Here is a 15,412-nt window from a genome sequence, read left to right on the forward strand (position 1 = left end):
ATACCTAAAAAATAGTAACAAATATTTTCTCCCAGTCTGTAGGTTGTCTTTTCATTTTATTTATGGTTTCCTTGGCTGTGCAAAAGCTTATAAGTCTGATTAGTTCCCATGTGTTTATTTTTGCTTTTATTTCTTCCCTTTTAAAAAATTATTTATTTGTTTATTTATTTTTGGCTGCATCAGGTCTTAGTTGTGGCATGCAGGATCTTTCATTGTGGCGTGTGGGCTTCTCTCTGGTTGTGGCGCGTGGGCTCTGTAGTTGCAACACACAGGCTCTCTAGCTGTGGCATGTAGGCTCAGTAGTTGCAGCATGCGGACTTAGTTGCCTGGTGGCATGTGGGATCTTAGTTCCCTGACCAGGGATCAAACCCACATACCCTGCATTGGAAGGTAGATTTTTAACCACTGGACCACCAGGGAAGTCCCTACTTTTATTTCTATTGCTTTGGGATACTGACCTAAGAAAACATTGGTACGATTTATGTCAGAGAATGTTTTGCCTGTGTTCTCTTCTAGGAGTTTTATGGTGTCATGTCTTATATTTAAGTCTTTAAGCCACAAAATGGTGATATTCTAATGTATCATTCTTTCTTCATTTATTATCTGGTATGCTTCTGGAAAGAGAAACTTCTCATCAGCTATTCAGTTACCACCAGGGACATTTTGTATAGGAAAGACAGAGTAAATTCTTGCCTTTTTTTCCCCCTTTTATTTACTAGTTTTCAAAAGAATGAGATAGTTCCTTGGCAAACTCCAAAGATAACCAGTGAAATTTGTTTATTTTGAATATCCCTGTGAACTCATGGATTTTAACATACTTTATGGGGTTTTTTTAATATAAATTTATTTATTTTTATAAATTTATTTATTTATTTTTTGGCTGCATTGGGTCTTCTTTGCTGCATGCGGGCTTTCTCTAGTTGTGAGCAGGAGCTACTCTTCGTTGCAGTGCACGGGCTTGCGGTGGCTTCTCCTGTTGCGGAGCATGGGCTCTAGGTGCACGGGCTCAGTAGTTGTGGCTTGCAGGCTCAGTAGTTGTGGTGCACGGGCTTAGTTGCTCCTCAGCATGTGGGATCTTCCCAGACCAGGGCTTGAACCCGTGTCCCCTGCATTGGCAGGCGGATTCTTAACCACTGCGCCACCAGGGAAGACCCCATACTTTATGTTTTTACTCCATTGCAATTATTATTATTATTGTTGAGACTCAAATTGTCTTATCTTCAAGCAGTTGTAGCCTGTGTCCTTTTTTTTTTTTTTTTTTTTTTTGTAGCCTGAGTCCTTTTGATGTGAAACCCCAGTAGTCTTTAATAGCTTTCTTGCTTTCTGGATTTGGAATCAGACATTTCTCTAAGGAGCCCTGGGTTTTTTTTGGTTTTGGGTGGGGTTTTTTTTCTCATGAGAAATTGTATTTAGACACCATAGTCTAGACGCAGGAGTGCAACTGGGTTGGTTATTATTTCTAAGTCTTTTCAGTGTCCACAGCTAGGATTTTTTTTTTTTTTAAGAATTTATTTTGAGCCTCATACTGGTATGTCCATTTCAAAACCAGGATACCAAGTTTTTTTGTTTTGTTTTGATTTATAGCAACTTTATTAAGGTACCATACTGTTTACTCATTTAAAGTATACAAGGCAATGGCTTGTAGTATATTCACAGCTGTGTGGTAAAACTCAATGAGTTTTAAGATGTTTCATTACCCCAGAAAGAAACCCTATATCCCTTAACTGTCACCCCCCTCTACGGACCTGTTATCTCCCAGCCCTAGGCAACCACTGGTCTACTTTCTGTCACTATAGACTTGCCTATTCTGGGCATTTCATATAAATGGACTCATACAATGTATGATCTCTTGTGTCTGGCTTCTTTCACGTAGCATGCTTTCTAGGTTCATCCATGTTGTAGCACGTAACAATACTTCTTTTATGTCTGAATAATATTCCATTGTATGGATATACACATTTATCCGTTCACCTTTTGAGGGACACTGGGTTGTTTCCACTTTTTGACTATTATGAATAATGCTGCTCTGAGCATTTATAGTGGAATTGTTAAAGCATATGGTAACTCTGTGTTTGACTTTTTTTTTTTTTGCGGTACGCGGGCCTCTCACTGTTGTGGCCTCTCCCGTTGCGGAGCACAGGCTCCGGACGCGCAGGCTCAGCGGCCATGGCTCACAAGCCTAGCCGCTCCGCGGCACGTGGGATCTTCCAGGACTGGGGCACGAACCCGTGTCCCCTGCATCAGCAGGCGGACTCTCAACCACTGCGCCACCAGGGAAGCCCTGTGTTTGACCTTTTGAGAAACTGCCAGGCTGTTTTCCAAGAGGCTTAACCATTTTGCATTCCCAGCAGCAACTTATGAGGGTTCCACTCTTTCCACATCCTCACTAACACTTGTCATTGTCTTTATGATTATAACCATTTCAGTGAGCATGAAGTGGTATCTTGTTGTGGTTTTGATTTGCGTTTTCCTAATGACTGGTGATGTTGAGTATCTTTTTGTATGCTTATTGGCCATTTGGATATCTTCTTTGATGAAATGTCTAGTCAAGTCCTTTGCCCATGTTTTAATCAAGTTCTTTGGTTCTTGTTGAGTTGTAAGACTTTTAAAATTATTTTGAATATTAATTCTTTATCAGAGACACGATTTACAGATATTTTCTCCCATTCTCCCATAGGTTGTCCGTTCACTCTTTAATAGTGTCATTTGATGCATAAGTTAATTTTGGTGAAGTACTGTTTGCCTTCACTTTTTTTTCTTTTGTTGCCTGTACTTTTGGTGTCACATCCAATAAATCATTGCTAAATCCAGTGTCATAAAGCTTTCCCCTGTTTCCTTTGAAGAGTTTGATAGTTTTAGCTCTTACATTTAGGTCTTTGATCCAGGGACTTCCCTGGTGGTTCAGTAGTTAAGACTCCACGCTGCCAGTGTTGGGAACCCGGATTTGATCCCTGGTCAGGGAACTAGATCCCGTATGCCGCAACGAAGATCCTGCATGTGGCAACGAAGATCCCATGTGCCACAACTAAGACCTGGCGCAACCAAAAGAAAAGAAAAAAAATTATCTTTGATCCATTTGAGTTAATTTTTGTATACAGTGTAAGGTTAGAGTCCACTTTTGTTTTTTTTTTTTTGGCATGTGGGATATCCAGTTTTCCCAGCACAAGTTTGTTTTCGGTTTTTTTGTTTTGTTTTCTTTTTTAATATTTATTTATTTATTTGGCTGCATTGGGTCTTAGTTGCGGCACACAGGATCTTCGTTGCCATGTGCAGTATCTTCGTTGCAGCATGAGAGATCTTTAGTTGCGGCATGCAGGCTTCTTAGTTGAGGCATGTGGGGTATAGTTCCCTGACCAGGGATCAAACCCGGGGCCCCTCCATTGGGAGCACGGAGTCATAGCACTGGACCACCAGGGAAGTACCACAGCACAAGTTTGTTTTTTGTTTTTCTTTTGTTTTTTATAAATTTATTTATTTTTGGCTGCACTGGGTCTTTGTTGCTGTGTGCGGGCTTTATCTAGTTGTGGCGAGCGGGGGCTACTCTTCATTGCAGTGCGTGGACTTCTCATCGCGGTGGCTTCTCTTGTTGCGGAGCACGGACTCTAGGTGCGTGGGCTTCAGTAGTTGTGGCACGCAGGCTCAGTAGTTGTGGCTCACAGGCTCTAGAGCACAGGCTCAGTAGTTGTGGCGCACGGGCTTAGTTGCTCCACGGTATGTGGGATCTTCCCGGACCAGGGATTGAACCCATGTCCCCTGCATTGGCAGGCAGATTCTTAACCACTGTGCCACAAGGGAAATCCTCCCACCCCAGCACAAGTTTTTGAAATGACTGTCATTTCCCTATTGATTGGCCTTGACACCCTTGTTGGGAATCTTCTGACCATATATGCAAGGGTTTATTTCTGGGCTCTCTATTTCATTGGTCTGTATGTCTGTCTTTTGAATGACTATGTTTTAAAGTCACTTGTTGGGAGTTCCCTGGTTGTCTAGTGGTTAGGATTCAGCGCTTTAACTGCCGTGGCCTGGGTTCAATCCCTGACCAGGGGAATGAGATCTTACAAGCCCCACAGTCAAAAAAAAAAACCAACACAAAACACTTGTTATAGTTGTTTTTTGTGTGGTTGTGCCATCAAATGAGTACTTTGTTTTATTTTGCTTGTGATCTGTAGAGATGACTTACTGTTCTGTTCTATGATGATACACGATGCAAGGTTCCAAAGTCAAATCTACTAAGCAAGGTATATTCAGAGAAATTTAGCATCTATAGCCTTCTCTTTCACCCCTTGCCTCCCTCCCATAGTAGATGACCACTTAAAAAAATTTTTTATATCCTTCCTTTTTATTTTTTAAACAAAAGGACACAGATTCACCCTCCATCTTAGATTAATGTTAGTGCATTATACACACTTCTCTCTGCCTTGCTTTTTTCACTTAACCATATATTCTAAAGATAACTCCTTAGTTTTTATGTTAAGCAATGGTTAGTAGATTACCTGTTTTTGTAAATAATTTTAGTGGAATACAATGATGCCCATTTTTTCATAATTGTGACTACTTTCTGTCTACAGTAGCAAAGTTGAGTAGTTGATACAGTGACCATATAATGCCTATCCTAAAAATATTTATGTGTTCATTTAAAACATTTTCTGACTCAGGATGCAGTGTAAGGCTCGGCTCTTTCCTTTTTTTACAGCTGCAGCGTAGTTCATTGGGTGGATGTGCTAGAGGTGATTCAGCCACTCCCCTTTGTGGACATTTGGGTTGTTTTCAGTCTCCTGCTATTACAAATAGTACTGTAAACTCAAAGTAAGTTTTTCCTGAAAGACTCTCTGAAGACATCTTAAGTTTATCCCCAATTTTCCTGCCAATCTTCAAGTGCCTTGAGAGATATAAAAGACAGCTGTCAGTAGAGTTGGTGACCCTTTTTGCCCACTTAGTGACAGTCTTCCAGCCCTTTTTTTTTTTTGTCTACCGCGGCTTGACATTCGGTGTGACTTAAACTTTCTGGTTAACGTACCTGTTAACACAAGTAATCACAAACCAGGCCAGAGAGGATGGAGCTGTCTATTGAGTCCTTTTCCATGTTCCAGTTCTTTTTCAGGGATGAAAGATGTTTCAGCTTCTTATTGAGAGAATCTAGGTAAACATTTCCTCTTTTTTTAAGCTGAGCTCCTCGCCAAGAAACAGCCATTAAAAACCAGTGAGGTGTACTCTGACGATGAGGAGGAGGAGGAAGATGACAAGTCCAGTGAAAAGTCAGACCGCTCATCCCGAACATCGTCATCTGATGAAGAAGAGGAGTAAGCTGTGTACATTTTGGTCTAGTAGTCAGGATAGGTGGTTCTTTGGGGAAAGGTTTAGTGTAGTTTCCAAATTTCCCTTGTTCGGGTGACGAACTTTGGTTTGGTTCCGTACCCTGAATTGCCGAGCTGGGTTCCCCAGCACACCAGCCTAAACATATACTTCTGCTGTTGGCTCTTAGCCTGTACCCCTGCACATTTTATCATGGCCAGGCGGGTAGGAGCTGCCTTCATGTCACCCTCAGATTGGCCAGGAGCTTCCATTAGTTTTCCTAGTCTGATAGGTTATCTGGGATGGCAGCCTCATTTGAGACAGTTCACACTACTGGTTAGGAATAGGATTCTAGTCCCACTTTCCTGTTGCTTCATTTATTTCTCCTACTGTATGAAATCACACATACTTCAGTTAAGTTTTAAGAAGTTGGTATTATTTATTTACCTTGATCTGTTTTTATGATGCACATTTTTCCCAGTGTCCTTTGTTCCTCACAGGAAAGAAGAGATCCCTCCAAAATCACAACCGGTCTCCTTACCAGAGGAACTGAATCGGGTTCGATTATCACGGCATAAGCTGGAACGTTGGTGTCACATGCCCTTCTTTGCTAAAACTGTCACAGGATGTTTTGTACGGATTGGCATTGGAAACCACAACAGCAAACCAGTTTACCGGGTTAGTATTTCTTTCCTTGGACAATTGTCCATGTTTTATGTTTTAAATATAATGATTCTTAGCTAGGAGTAGGAACTACTGAACAAATCTGTCACTTTTCCCATTTGATGGGAAAATAGACTCCAATTGAGATGCCCTTAGAGCAGTGACAGTCTGAGCCAACCAGAGATCTATTGTGACCTGCTGCCAGGAGGAGTACTTGGAGCCCAAGGGTTTAGATTTAGAACAATTTTCTCTATCCTCCTTTCATGTAGATGTGAGAAGGCAGACACTTAACGAAGTATTTTTCAAGAGTTATGTAATCTGGAAGATTTGTTCATTTGAAAAATAAATAAATGAAAAATTTCCATGTTACATACTAAGTGACTTCTGGAACAAGGAGTTATATTGAGGTTTGAAAAATGACGAACAGGGACTTCTCTGGTGGCACAGTGGTTAAGAATCCGCCTGCCAGCATGGGGGACGCGGGTTCGAGCCCTGGTCCGGGAAGATTCCGTATGCCATGGAGCAACTAAGCCTGTGCGCCACAACTACTGAGCTTGCACTCTAGAGCCTGCAAGCCACAACTACTGAGCCTGTGAGCCACAACTACTGAGCCCGTGCACCTAGAGCCTGTGCTCCACTACAAGAGAAGCCACCGCAGTGAGAAGCCTGCGCACCACAATGAAGAGTAGCCCCTGCTCTCCGCAACTAGAGAAGAGCCCATGCGCAGCAACGAAGACCCAATGCAGCCAAAAATTAATTTTTTTTTTTTTTAAAAAAAGAATCTGCCTGCCAATGGAGGGGACACGGGTTTGAGCCCTAGTCCGGGAAGATCCCACATGCTCTGGAGCAACTAAGCCTGTGCACCACCACAACTACTGAAGCCTGTGCTCCACACAAAGAGAAGCCATCGCCATGAGAAGCCCTCGCACCTCAACGAAGAGTAGACCCCACTTGCTGCAACTAGGAAAAGACCACACGCAGCAACAAAGACCTGATGCAGCCAAAAATAAATAAATTAATTTTTTTAAAAAAACCCTCCAACCTAATAGAGATTATCTTGTGAGTTCCAGCTCTGCTTCTGTGGTCTAGATGACTAGAACATAGCTGTTTGATTTTTTGTTTGTTTGTTTTGTTCTGGGTTGTTTGGTTTTAACGTGTTTTGCCTCCTTCTGTGAGGACCAGGGGCCATGTCATGTCTCAGAAACCTTGGCAACAGAAACAGACCTCACGGTCTTCACACTTGATTGATAAAACTGACCTCTGAAATCCAGGTGCACCCCTTAGTAAGGTAGAATTAAGTTGGAGGGGAAGCTTCCAACACCCCACCAGGCTAACTGCCTCCTCACCTGGCGCTTGCTTAACTCTGGGCACAGGTGCCTGGCCGTCTGAGTTCTAAGCCCGAGAAAGATGCCCAGAACACCTGGCAGCTGTGGGCTTCTCTCAGTGCGGGGTCACTCATCTGCACTCATGCAGATGGAGCCAGAGGGTGGGGTGGAGAGCTCTCAAAGAGTCTGTTGTGATTGGTGTCTCTGTCCTCACTTAGGTTGCTGAAATCACGGGTGTAGTGGAAACCGCCAAAGTTTACCAGCTTGGTGGCACCAGAACAAACAAAGGGCTACAGCTACGGTAGGAGAGGTGCTTCCGTGGCAGCTTCTGCTCCCGTGCAAACAGGCACTGCCTGTTGCGGCTGTTATTCACTCCCAGTGTGATGTTTCTTGTTACAGTAATACTGTTTGTGTTATCCCCGCAGGGGACTTGGAGGGAAACTTGTATTCTGCCTTTGCCTATAGGGAAAGTAGGATATATCTCTCTCATAGGGGAAGTCAGGGATATGGAGCAGTGGGACACATAGAAGGAAAATGTCAGATTGCGAGACCCCCTCCTCCCAGAATCCTGCAGGCATTCCTCGGTGAGCATGGTCAGGAGGCTTGCTTCTGGTCCTGGCTCCATCACTAACTAACTTGATCTTTCACAAGCCAGGTTACCTTTTTGGACTTGGTTTCTGCTTCAATAGCATGATATTGACTGAATGCTGGCTACATGTCACAGTTCTATGCATCAGGATAGAAGCGAGAACAAAATACACACACAAATCCCTATCCTCTTGGAGCCTGAAAATTCTAAAGGCCCTATATGGGAAGCAATAGAAATAGCTTGCCAGGTGACTGCAAATAGTGGGTCATAGACAAGGCTCTGCCATGGCCTTACTTGGCCTCTCTGGTCTCTCTGTTCCCTTCTCCCATTCGCGTCATTTCTCCTGGACTGTTTGAAAAGAGCCAGTTGGTGTGGGCAGCAGCCATGACGTGCTGAAAGTGACTATCTCTGGGAGGATGACACTGACTCACGTGGCCAGCACAGGAGTCAGTAGAACGGCAGTGTTCTTTCTAGGGATAGAGCTTCCTTGTCATTCAGATATCTATGTAATATTTCATATTCTTGATGCCAGTTGATTGTGATGGATTTTATTGTAAATGGACTTTTGAAGCACTGGCCAAATCCACTTGTTTCCGGGGCTCACTTTGATTTTTAGTCCCTGCTGCCCGTTAGAACAACCTGGGAGGGGCTTTTTGTGTGTACAATTTCAGTGCCTGGTTCCTACTCCCAGAGATTCTGATTCAGTTGATCTAGAGTGGTGCTTTGGCACTAGAAGTTTTGTAAATATTCCTAGATGATTCTAAAGGGTAGCTATGATGGAAACCCACAGAGACAGGTGGTGTACAGTCTGGTGGGGTTGCTCTTCTGGCGCTGCAGTCAACATACCCATTCCTGAAGCTGCTCTTTTTTGTGTAGGCACGGCAGTGACCAGCGAGTGTTCCGCCTAGAGTTTGTCTCAAACCAGGAGTTTACTGAAAGCGAATTCATGAAGTGGAAAGAAGCGGTAAGTGGACAGACAGCACCTCCCTAGCAGTTGTTGATGAAAACACTGAGAGAGCCTCTTTCCAAAACCCTTTATCATAAATAACCTTTTATCATGTTTTGGTCCAGATGTTCTCTGCTGGCATGCAGTTGCCCACTCTAGATGAAATCAATAAGAAGGAATTATCTATTAAAGAAGCTCTTAATTATAAATTCAATGACCAGGACATTGAAGAGGTAAGAAACCTGGTACCCCAGAGTCCGGAGGCTCATCAAGAACCAGTGTTAGAGAAGATCATGCCTTTCTTTTCTTTCCTGTATCTTGACATTTTTGGCTCTGCTACTGTTGCGTGAGAAAGAGGGAATACTAATATCGCTACCTTATTATTTATAGTTCATCAAGATTTTCTCCATACATTCTCACTTGAAGTCATAGACTAAGGAAGTGTATTCAGGGTTCAGGAATCTGTATTCTTCTTCTAGGCTTGGTCCTTTAAGAGTTTTCTTTTTCCAAAACATTTTGGTAAAATTCCTTGATCTTTGTTCGCTTGGACAGTGGCTAGCCTGACAGTACAAGGTCCTTGGGCTGCTGCTGTTTATTGGTGCATGTTTCTTCCCACTATCCCAGAAGAATCTCCGTGACCCCGGAAGCAGCATAGCATCCCTTGGAATGAACTCGCTCTCTCTGTGGGGCATGGCATTGCTATAGGAAGAGCAGCCCCCGTTTAACTAGCTGCTTACCTCCAAAATGGGCTCACCTATCTTGCCTACAGAACTAATTTAGAAATACCTCACTGCTGGTATCTCCTCTCTGGTACAGATTGTAAAAGAGAAAGAAAGATTCAGGAAAGCTCCACCCAACTATGCTATGAAGAAAACGCAGCTCCTAAAGGAAAAGGTGAGGACTTGTGCTTGAACCTCTCTCCCTGTCCTGTAAGGAGATGTGGAAATCAAACTTGTTCACCGTCTTTCAAGTTAGTAGTGGCAGGATTGGGAGAAAATGCTGGGCTCAAAGGTAAGCAACAGTGCTTTCCTGGCACCTGGGCAGCATCCTTTGGCTGTTTTCCTTTCTATAAATTGAAACTGATCTTGCTTGTTCCATTTTCCTCACTTTCTAGTCACTTTAGTTTCGTGTGTAATAAGATAGACCCCAGGGTACTATCAGCACTGGGTCTGAACAGACGAATGATATTGCCAAGCCCAGCTGCGGTGGGTGGTTTTCCGTTCTTCACATCAGGGTGGGGTGAGCCTTGTTAGGCTGAGTTAGCCATGTGGGGCCTGGGTTCTACGGTGTTTGTTTTCAGTACTCTTTCACACCTCCTGTCATTTGTTCATCATGTGAGGTATCTTGCCTGTGCTGGAAGTAATGGGACACTTAATATAGAGCCAGTCATAGCCAGAATCTCACATGTCTCTCTATGTGCAGGCCATGGCTGAGGACCTGGGGGATCAGGACAAGGCCAAACAAATCCAAGACCAGCTGAACGAGCTGGAGGAACGAGCAGAGGCCCTGGACCGCCAGCGGACCAAGAACATATCTGCGATCAGGTGTGTTACAGATCCTTGGTCCACAATTATCAGGCGAGCCTGTGGCCTTGTACGCACTGTGCCCCAGTGGCTCCACATATCTCTGGGGTGAGGACTCAGTGGTCCCCTCCCTCCTTTCACAGCCCACTGACTCATGCCTCTTACTCACCCCACAGTTACATCAACCAGCGGAACCGGGAGTGGAACATTGTGGAGTCTGAGAAGGCCCTTGTGGTGAGTAAGACAACTTTATCTGGATCACTGAAAATAATTTTAATTAATAAAACAATATGTAATAAAACAATATGTAATCTTTTCTGTATCTTGCTTGAGTTTATCTTTCAATTATTGAAGTAACATGTACACTTAACACACACATAGTTTCTCTGTAGGCACACATACAAGCACATAAGTTATTAATTTATAATAAAAAGCAGCAGTCTTCTACCCTGTCTTATCCCTCCCCATCTTTAGATTCTACTCCATGCGTATTCATTTTTATCAGTTTCCAGTCTTTTTCTTTTGGTTATTGCCCCCATAATCTGCTCTGGTGTTCTTAAAGGGAAAAGGACGATAGACAGCCTTTGACTTTTTTTAGGACCTTGCAGACTGTTATTTATATGTAAGCTTACGATGAATGAGAGGCGGGGGGCAGGAGATACAGTTCTGTAATACATGCTCTCTGTTTCAGGCTGAAAGTCACAACATGAAAAACCAACAGATGGATCCTTTTACCAGGCGACAGTGTAAACCTACCATCGTTTCTAATGTGAGTGCCTAGAGAGGACGTTTTTAGTCAGGACCTAGATTCTGGGACATAAAATGAATTCCATTAGGAGATTAATAAAGAAGTTAAAAATAATATTGTCTTAGTGGGATTTGCTTGCCTCAAACTCTTGGGTCTGGATACTTCCTTTTTTTATCTTACTCTAGGACATACAGGTAGTGAAAACCTGGCATGGATTTGTAGAAACCTATGGACTAACCGCCTATGCCAGGGCAGGTTTACCAGTGCAGCAGAGGTGAGGAATGTGTAGGCTGAAGCGCCTAGCTAGGGCCCGTCTGGGCTGGGCTTCAAAGCTTTTAATTGCCCCTTTTTGCAGTGTGGAGGAAAACCCCACTGATCTGCTGATGGGCCCACTGTGGTGCCTGTGATGTTAGTGGTGGTAGGTGGGACAGAAGCTGGTGGTAGGACTGTGTGAGTGTTGAACAATCTCTAAAATAACTTGCATTGTCTCTCAGTCCAGAGACCCGGCTGTTCAAGCTGCCATATTGGCCCAACTGAACGCAAAATACGGTTCTGGAGTGTTACCAGATGCTCCAAAGGAAATGAGCAAGGCAAGTATACTACTGGAGCTCGGCCGCTGGTCCGGACACCAGAGGCACTTCCTGGGTCGGGTTTGATTGTCCCCACCTGGAGGAACATGGCGTCCCACTTGCAGTCCTTTCTCCGTCCTCATTATTTACAAATGTAATAAACAACTACTGAATTCTGGTCAGATGACCTAAATTCTAAACCCAACACCACTACTTAATGAAGTCCTTGACTACGGCTTTAGGCAACTGACCTCTAGCCCTCTAATCCACATTTTCTCATATGTAAAGTGGGGGTAATATTATATACCCTGCTTATTTAACTCATAGGACAATTAGAAGGGGTAGTTGACGTGTAAGGATGAGGCAGTTGTAAAAGTGAAAGTTCTTTGAAAACTAAAATATTAAACCAAGAGAAACTGCCCGTTTAGAAGCCATTTTCTGCCTTTTCCTGAGGAGCCCAAACTGTTCCAGGAATTCCTAAAACCTTGGGTCAGAGATGGCTTGTTGTCTTAAGCCCACCCTTTCTCCCTCACACCACAGACATGAGCCTTCCCTTCCCTCTCCTCTTTTAGGCTCAGAAAAGAAACTTCTTTATGGCCTCTCCTGTCCTCCCTCTGAGAGAAGGAATCAGAAAAGGGCCTTAGTAGGAAGATCTAATGAACTCGAGCAGGAGCCTTTACTGTTAGTGGTCACTGCTTCTTGAAGTCCACTTGCATTTATACTTTGTAATTACTTCTTCTCTTCACATTGCAGGGTCAGGGAAAGGATAAAGATTTGAATTCTAAGTCAGCCAGTGACCTCTCAGAAGACTTGTTCAAAGTACATGATTTCGACGTGAAGATTGATTTACAAGTTCCCAGCTCAGGTAGGTGAAGGTGCAGATTGGTGATGAGCAAGGACCACGTGGCTCCATGGCTCTGAGCCAGCAAGGAGGCCTGATTTTAGGGAAGAAATGGGGGTGTCTGCTTACCAGTATTTATGGAGACCAGAGTAAGACAGGCTGCAGGTCTGTTTTGAGAGGGAACAGGGACAGTAAGGAAGGCTACCTGAAGGAGTGAAGCACAAGACCAAAGGACCTCAGATGCCGATTTGCCTCTTCTTTCCCATAGAGTCAAAGGCTTTGGCCATCACCTCCAAGGCTCCGCCAGCCAAGGATGGAGCTCCAAGGAGATCTCTGAACTTGGAAGACTACAAAAAACGACGAGGGCTTATTTGAGCGCACCCAGCCTGCTGCTTCTGACCCTGCATGCCCCATCACGGTGCCCCACCTTTCCTCTTTTCCTTTGATTTGCCCTCACTGGGCTGGAGCAGCAGTAGAACTGGGAAGAGACTCTAAACTGCCAGTCATCTGTAATATAAACCATTTGCTGTATAGACTTCCCTTGTCTGCAACATCTCCCACCAACCCCCCAGGCCCCACCCAGTGTGAACCTGGGCTCTCTTGGGCTTTATCCATGTCTTTAGATTTGTGTTTGCCTTTTTTTTTTTTAAAAAAAAACCAGCACAATTCATTGGCCACTCTGCACGCATTCAGTGTTACCGTGGAGCTGGGATTCTTGCTGGAGCCCCTGGCGGTGATAGCAGCAGCACTGGGCAGCCTCCTCTATGGACTGCCTTGGACCCAACCATTGAACATTTGGCACCTGACCCTCTGGAGGGAGTGGGGACTGGGCACCTGCAGTCCTCCTTCTTCTCTCCTCATCTTTCTCTTCTTCCCATCTCTGTGGAAGAAGGATTTTCAAAACCAGTTTAGTTTCCAAAAAGTGTACATTTGTGGGGAGGGAGGGGGGTCTATTTGAGAGAGAGTGTGTATGTGTGTATGTGTCTGTAAGTGTGTGGATTTTTTATCATTTTTTAAAAATGCAGTACTCTTTGTATCAGTCTGTCATGGGTCTATAGCTGTTTCAGATTTTTTTCAGCTGTACTTGAGCATCTGAAACTGCAAGAAAGAAACTCATTAAATGTGATTCTTCTTACTAAACAGGCCTGACTGCTGTAGCTGTGTAACTTCCCCTCCCCCACCTCCTCTTCCCCATCACCTCCCCCACCTTGGAGAAATCTCCCCAGTTTGGCCCCTGCCCTGTCGGCTGTGTCCTGGCAGGTGGGAGGGAAGCCCACAGCCAGGTACCAGGGAGGGCAGTGCAGGTGTCTTGCTCAGCCCATGTGTATAGCCCACAGCTTCCTGGCTGAGTGTAGAGTGTGTCTGTTCTCCACCCCATGTACTTGTCTCTTCTTAGTGATTCTGTTTTGCCATTTCAGCAAGAATAATATTTTGTTCTGTTTTTTAAGAGAAAGTATTCAACATGAATGTGGAGAGAACGAACACAAAGATTTAGGTTGCAAATGTTACAAGCATGTGCAGTTTTGTGTGTGTGTATACATATATATATGGTAAGCATATATATTGTTGTGCAGCTAGGGTGAAGCCAGCAAAGAAGTATGTATGTCTTTATGAAATGTTTGCAAAGAGATAAGCTGACTGCTTGATAATCATTCTCAGGTGTAAAGCTCCAAGTGTAAATAAAAGTGGCATTTAACAGATCTTTTCAGAACAAAGTACAGCTGACTATATAAAACAAGAACTAAGATAAAGGAACAGCTGAGAGCTTCTGATTCCCACAAGAGGGAGAGGCATCTCAAAGCCCTGCTTTGTATTTCTTCACCCTACTTTCTATAAGAAAGTGGGATGATGGGAAATCATGGAGTTAAGTTGTTTTTAAACATAAAAATGAACTTGGTAACTCTTCCGGGTTTAGTAGAGCCTCAGTGTTGCTTTAACTTAGTTTATACTTTTTTTATTTAAAAAAAAGAAAAAAAGCAGCAATCGATGGTTTTTAAAAAGAATTGTGTCTGTAAAATTGATAAATATGACTGTAACACAGCTATGTGGTGGCTGTGACACAGTTTGGTTGGGCAAAGGAATGGTAATGGACTCATTAAAATCATATATACTTGAATAGTCCATTGACCGAAACTCTTTATAGACTATTGTGTAAATGTGGAATCACAGACTGTTAAACATTGCCTGGACTCCAGCAGAGTCCTGGAAGCTGCTGGGACCTCTTCTATAGTGACAAACTTGGACTTTTTTTTTTTTTCTGGTTTTAAAGACATGAAATTATAGAATCCATATAATTTGCTGGAGTCATTCTGATCCACCATGTAGATCTGTATTTAGTATCATTTGGATTTGGAGAAGTGTCGGTTACATTATGGCTGTGTAATAAAATTTTTATTAAAACTACATCACACTGTAGCCATTTTGCCCCTACCTCCCCACATGCAGCTAATGAAACTTGCGTTCTGAGACACCAAAACACAGCAGGGAGCAAAGCCAACCAAAGAAGACAGAATGTTAACTTGTCACCTGAGTAGCCTACTTGGTGATTGGAGTCAAGACCGAGGGCTTGTCTGCAGTCTCAGCTGAGGCAGGACCTCTGAACTGAGATCTGGTCCAGGCATTGGCTTTATCCCACCAGCTGGGCTTCTAGGTGGTTCAGGCTTCTTGTGCTGGGGAATCACAGCAGCAGCCCACTGCTCCACCCCGACCCCACCATGTGGTTTCAGTATTGAAGGGTGCGGCACCTAAGGCGGCTTTCTACATTTTTCACTTCCTTCCGAGAAGCAAAAAGGCCAATGTCCATATGCCTAGCTCATGATGTATATAGGTCTGTTTGTCTTGCTTCTGACAGGTGCAGGGAAAGTCTACTGCCTGCAACTTCCCTTCAAAAAGAATGCTTTTGTTTTCTGTTTCTGT

General features: G+C 43.7%; 1 protein-coding gene across 1 annotated transcript in view; it reads left to right on the forward strand.

Annotated features, from left to right (window-relative positions):
* The window catches only part of RTF1 (RTF1 homolog, Paf1/RNA polymerase II complex component), a 49,015-nt gene extending 34,116 nt beyond the window's left edge, over window positions 1-14,899 (forward strand). The window contains exons 7-18 of the mRNA XM_067743821.1: window positions 5,165-5,300; window positions 5,793-5,970; window positions 7,499-7,581; window positions 8,746-8,833; window positions 8,941-9,048; window positions 9,632-9,709; window positions 10,238-10,359; window positions 10,515-10,572; window positions 11,030-11,107; window positions 11,581-11,676; window positions 12,409-12,520; window positions 12,765-14,899. Of these exons, the coding sequence (XP_067599922.1) occupies window positions 5,165-5,300; window positions 5,793-5,970; window positions 7,499-7,581; window positions 8,746-8,833; window positions 8,941-9,048; window positions 9,632-9,709; window positions 10,238-10,359; window positions 10,515-10,572; window positions 11,030-11,107; window positions 11,581-11,676; window positions 12,409-12,520; window positions 12,765-12,871 (1,244 nt within the window). The 3' untranslated portion in view covers window positions 12,872-14,899. The remainder of the gene's footprint in view (window positions 1-5,164; window positions 5,301-5,792; window positions 5,971-7,498; window positions 7,582-8,745; window positions 8,834-8,940; window positions 9,049-9,631; window positions 9,710-10,237; window positions 10,360-10,514; window positions 10,573-11,029; window positions 11,108-11,580; window positions 11,677-12,408; window positions 12,521-12,764) is intronic.
* The last annotated feature ends 513 nt before the right edge of the window (window positions 14,900-15,412 follow it).

Source organism: Pseudorca crassidens, chromosome 1, assembly GCF_039906515.1.
Source record: "Pseudorca crassidens isolate mPseCra1 chromosome 1, mPseCra1.hap1, whole genome shotgun sequence".
Taxonomy (NCBI): Eukaryota; Metazoa; Chordata; class Mammalia; order Artiodactyla; family Delphinidae; genus Pseudorca; species Pseudorca crassidens.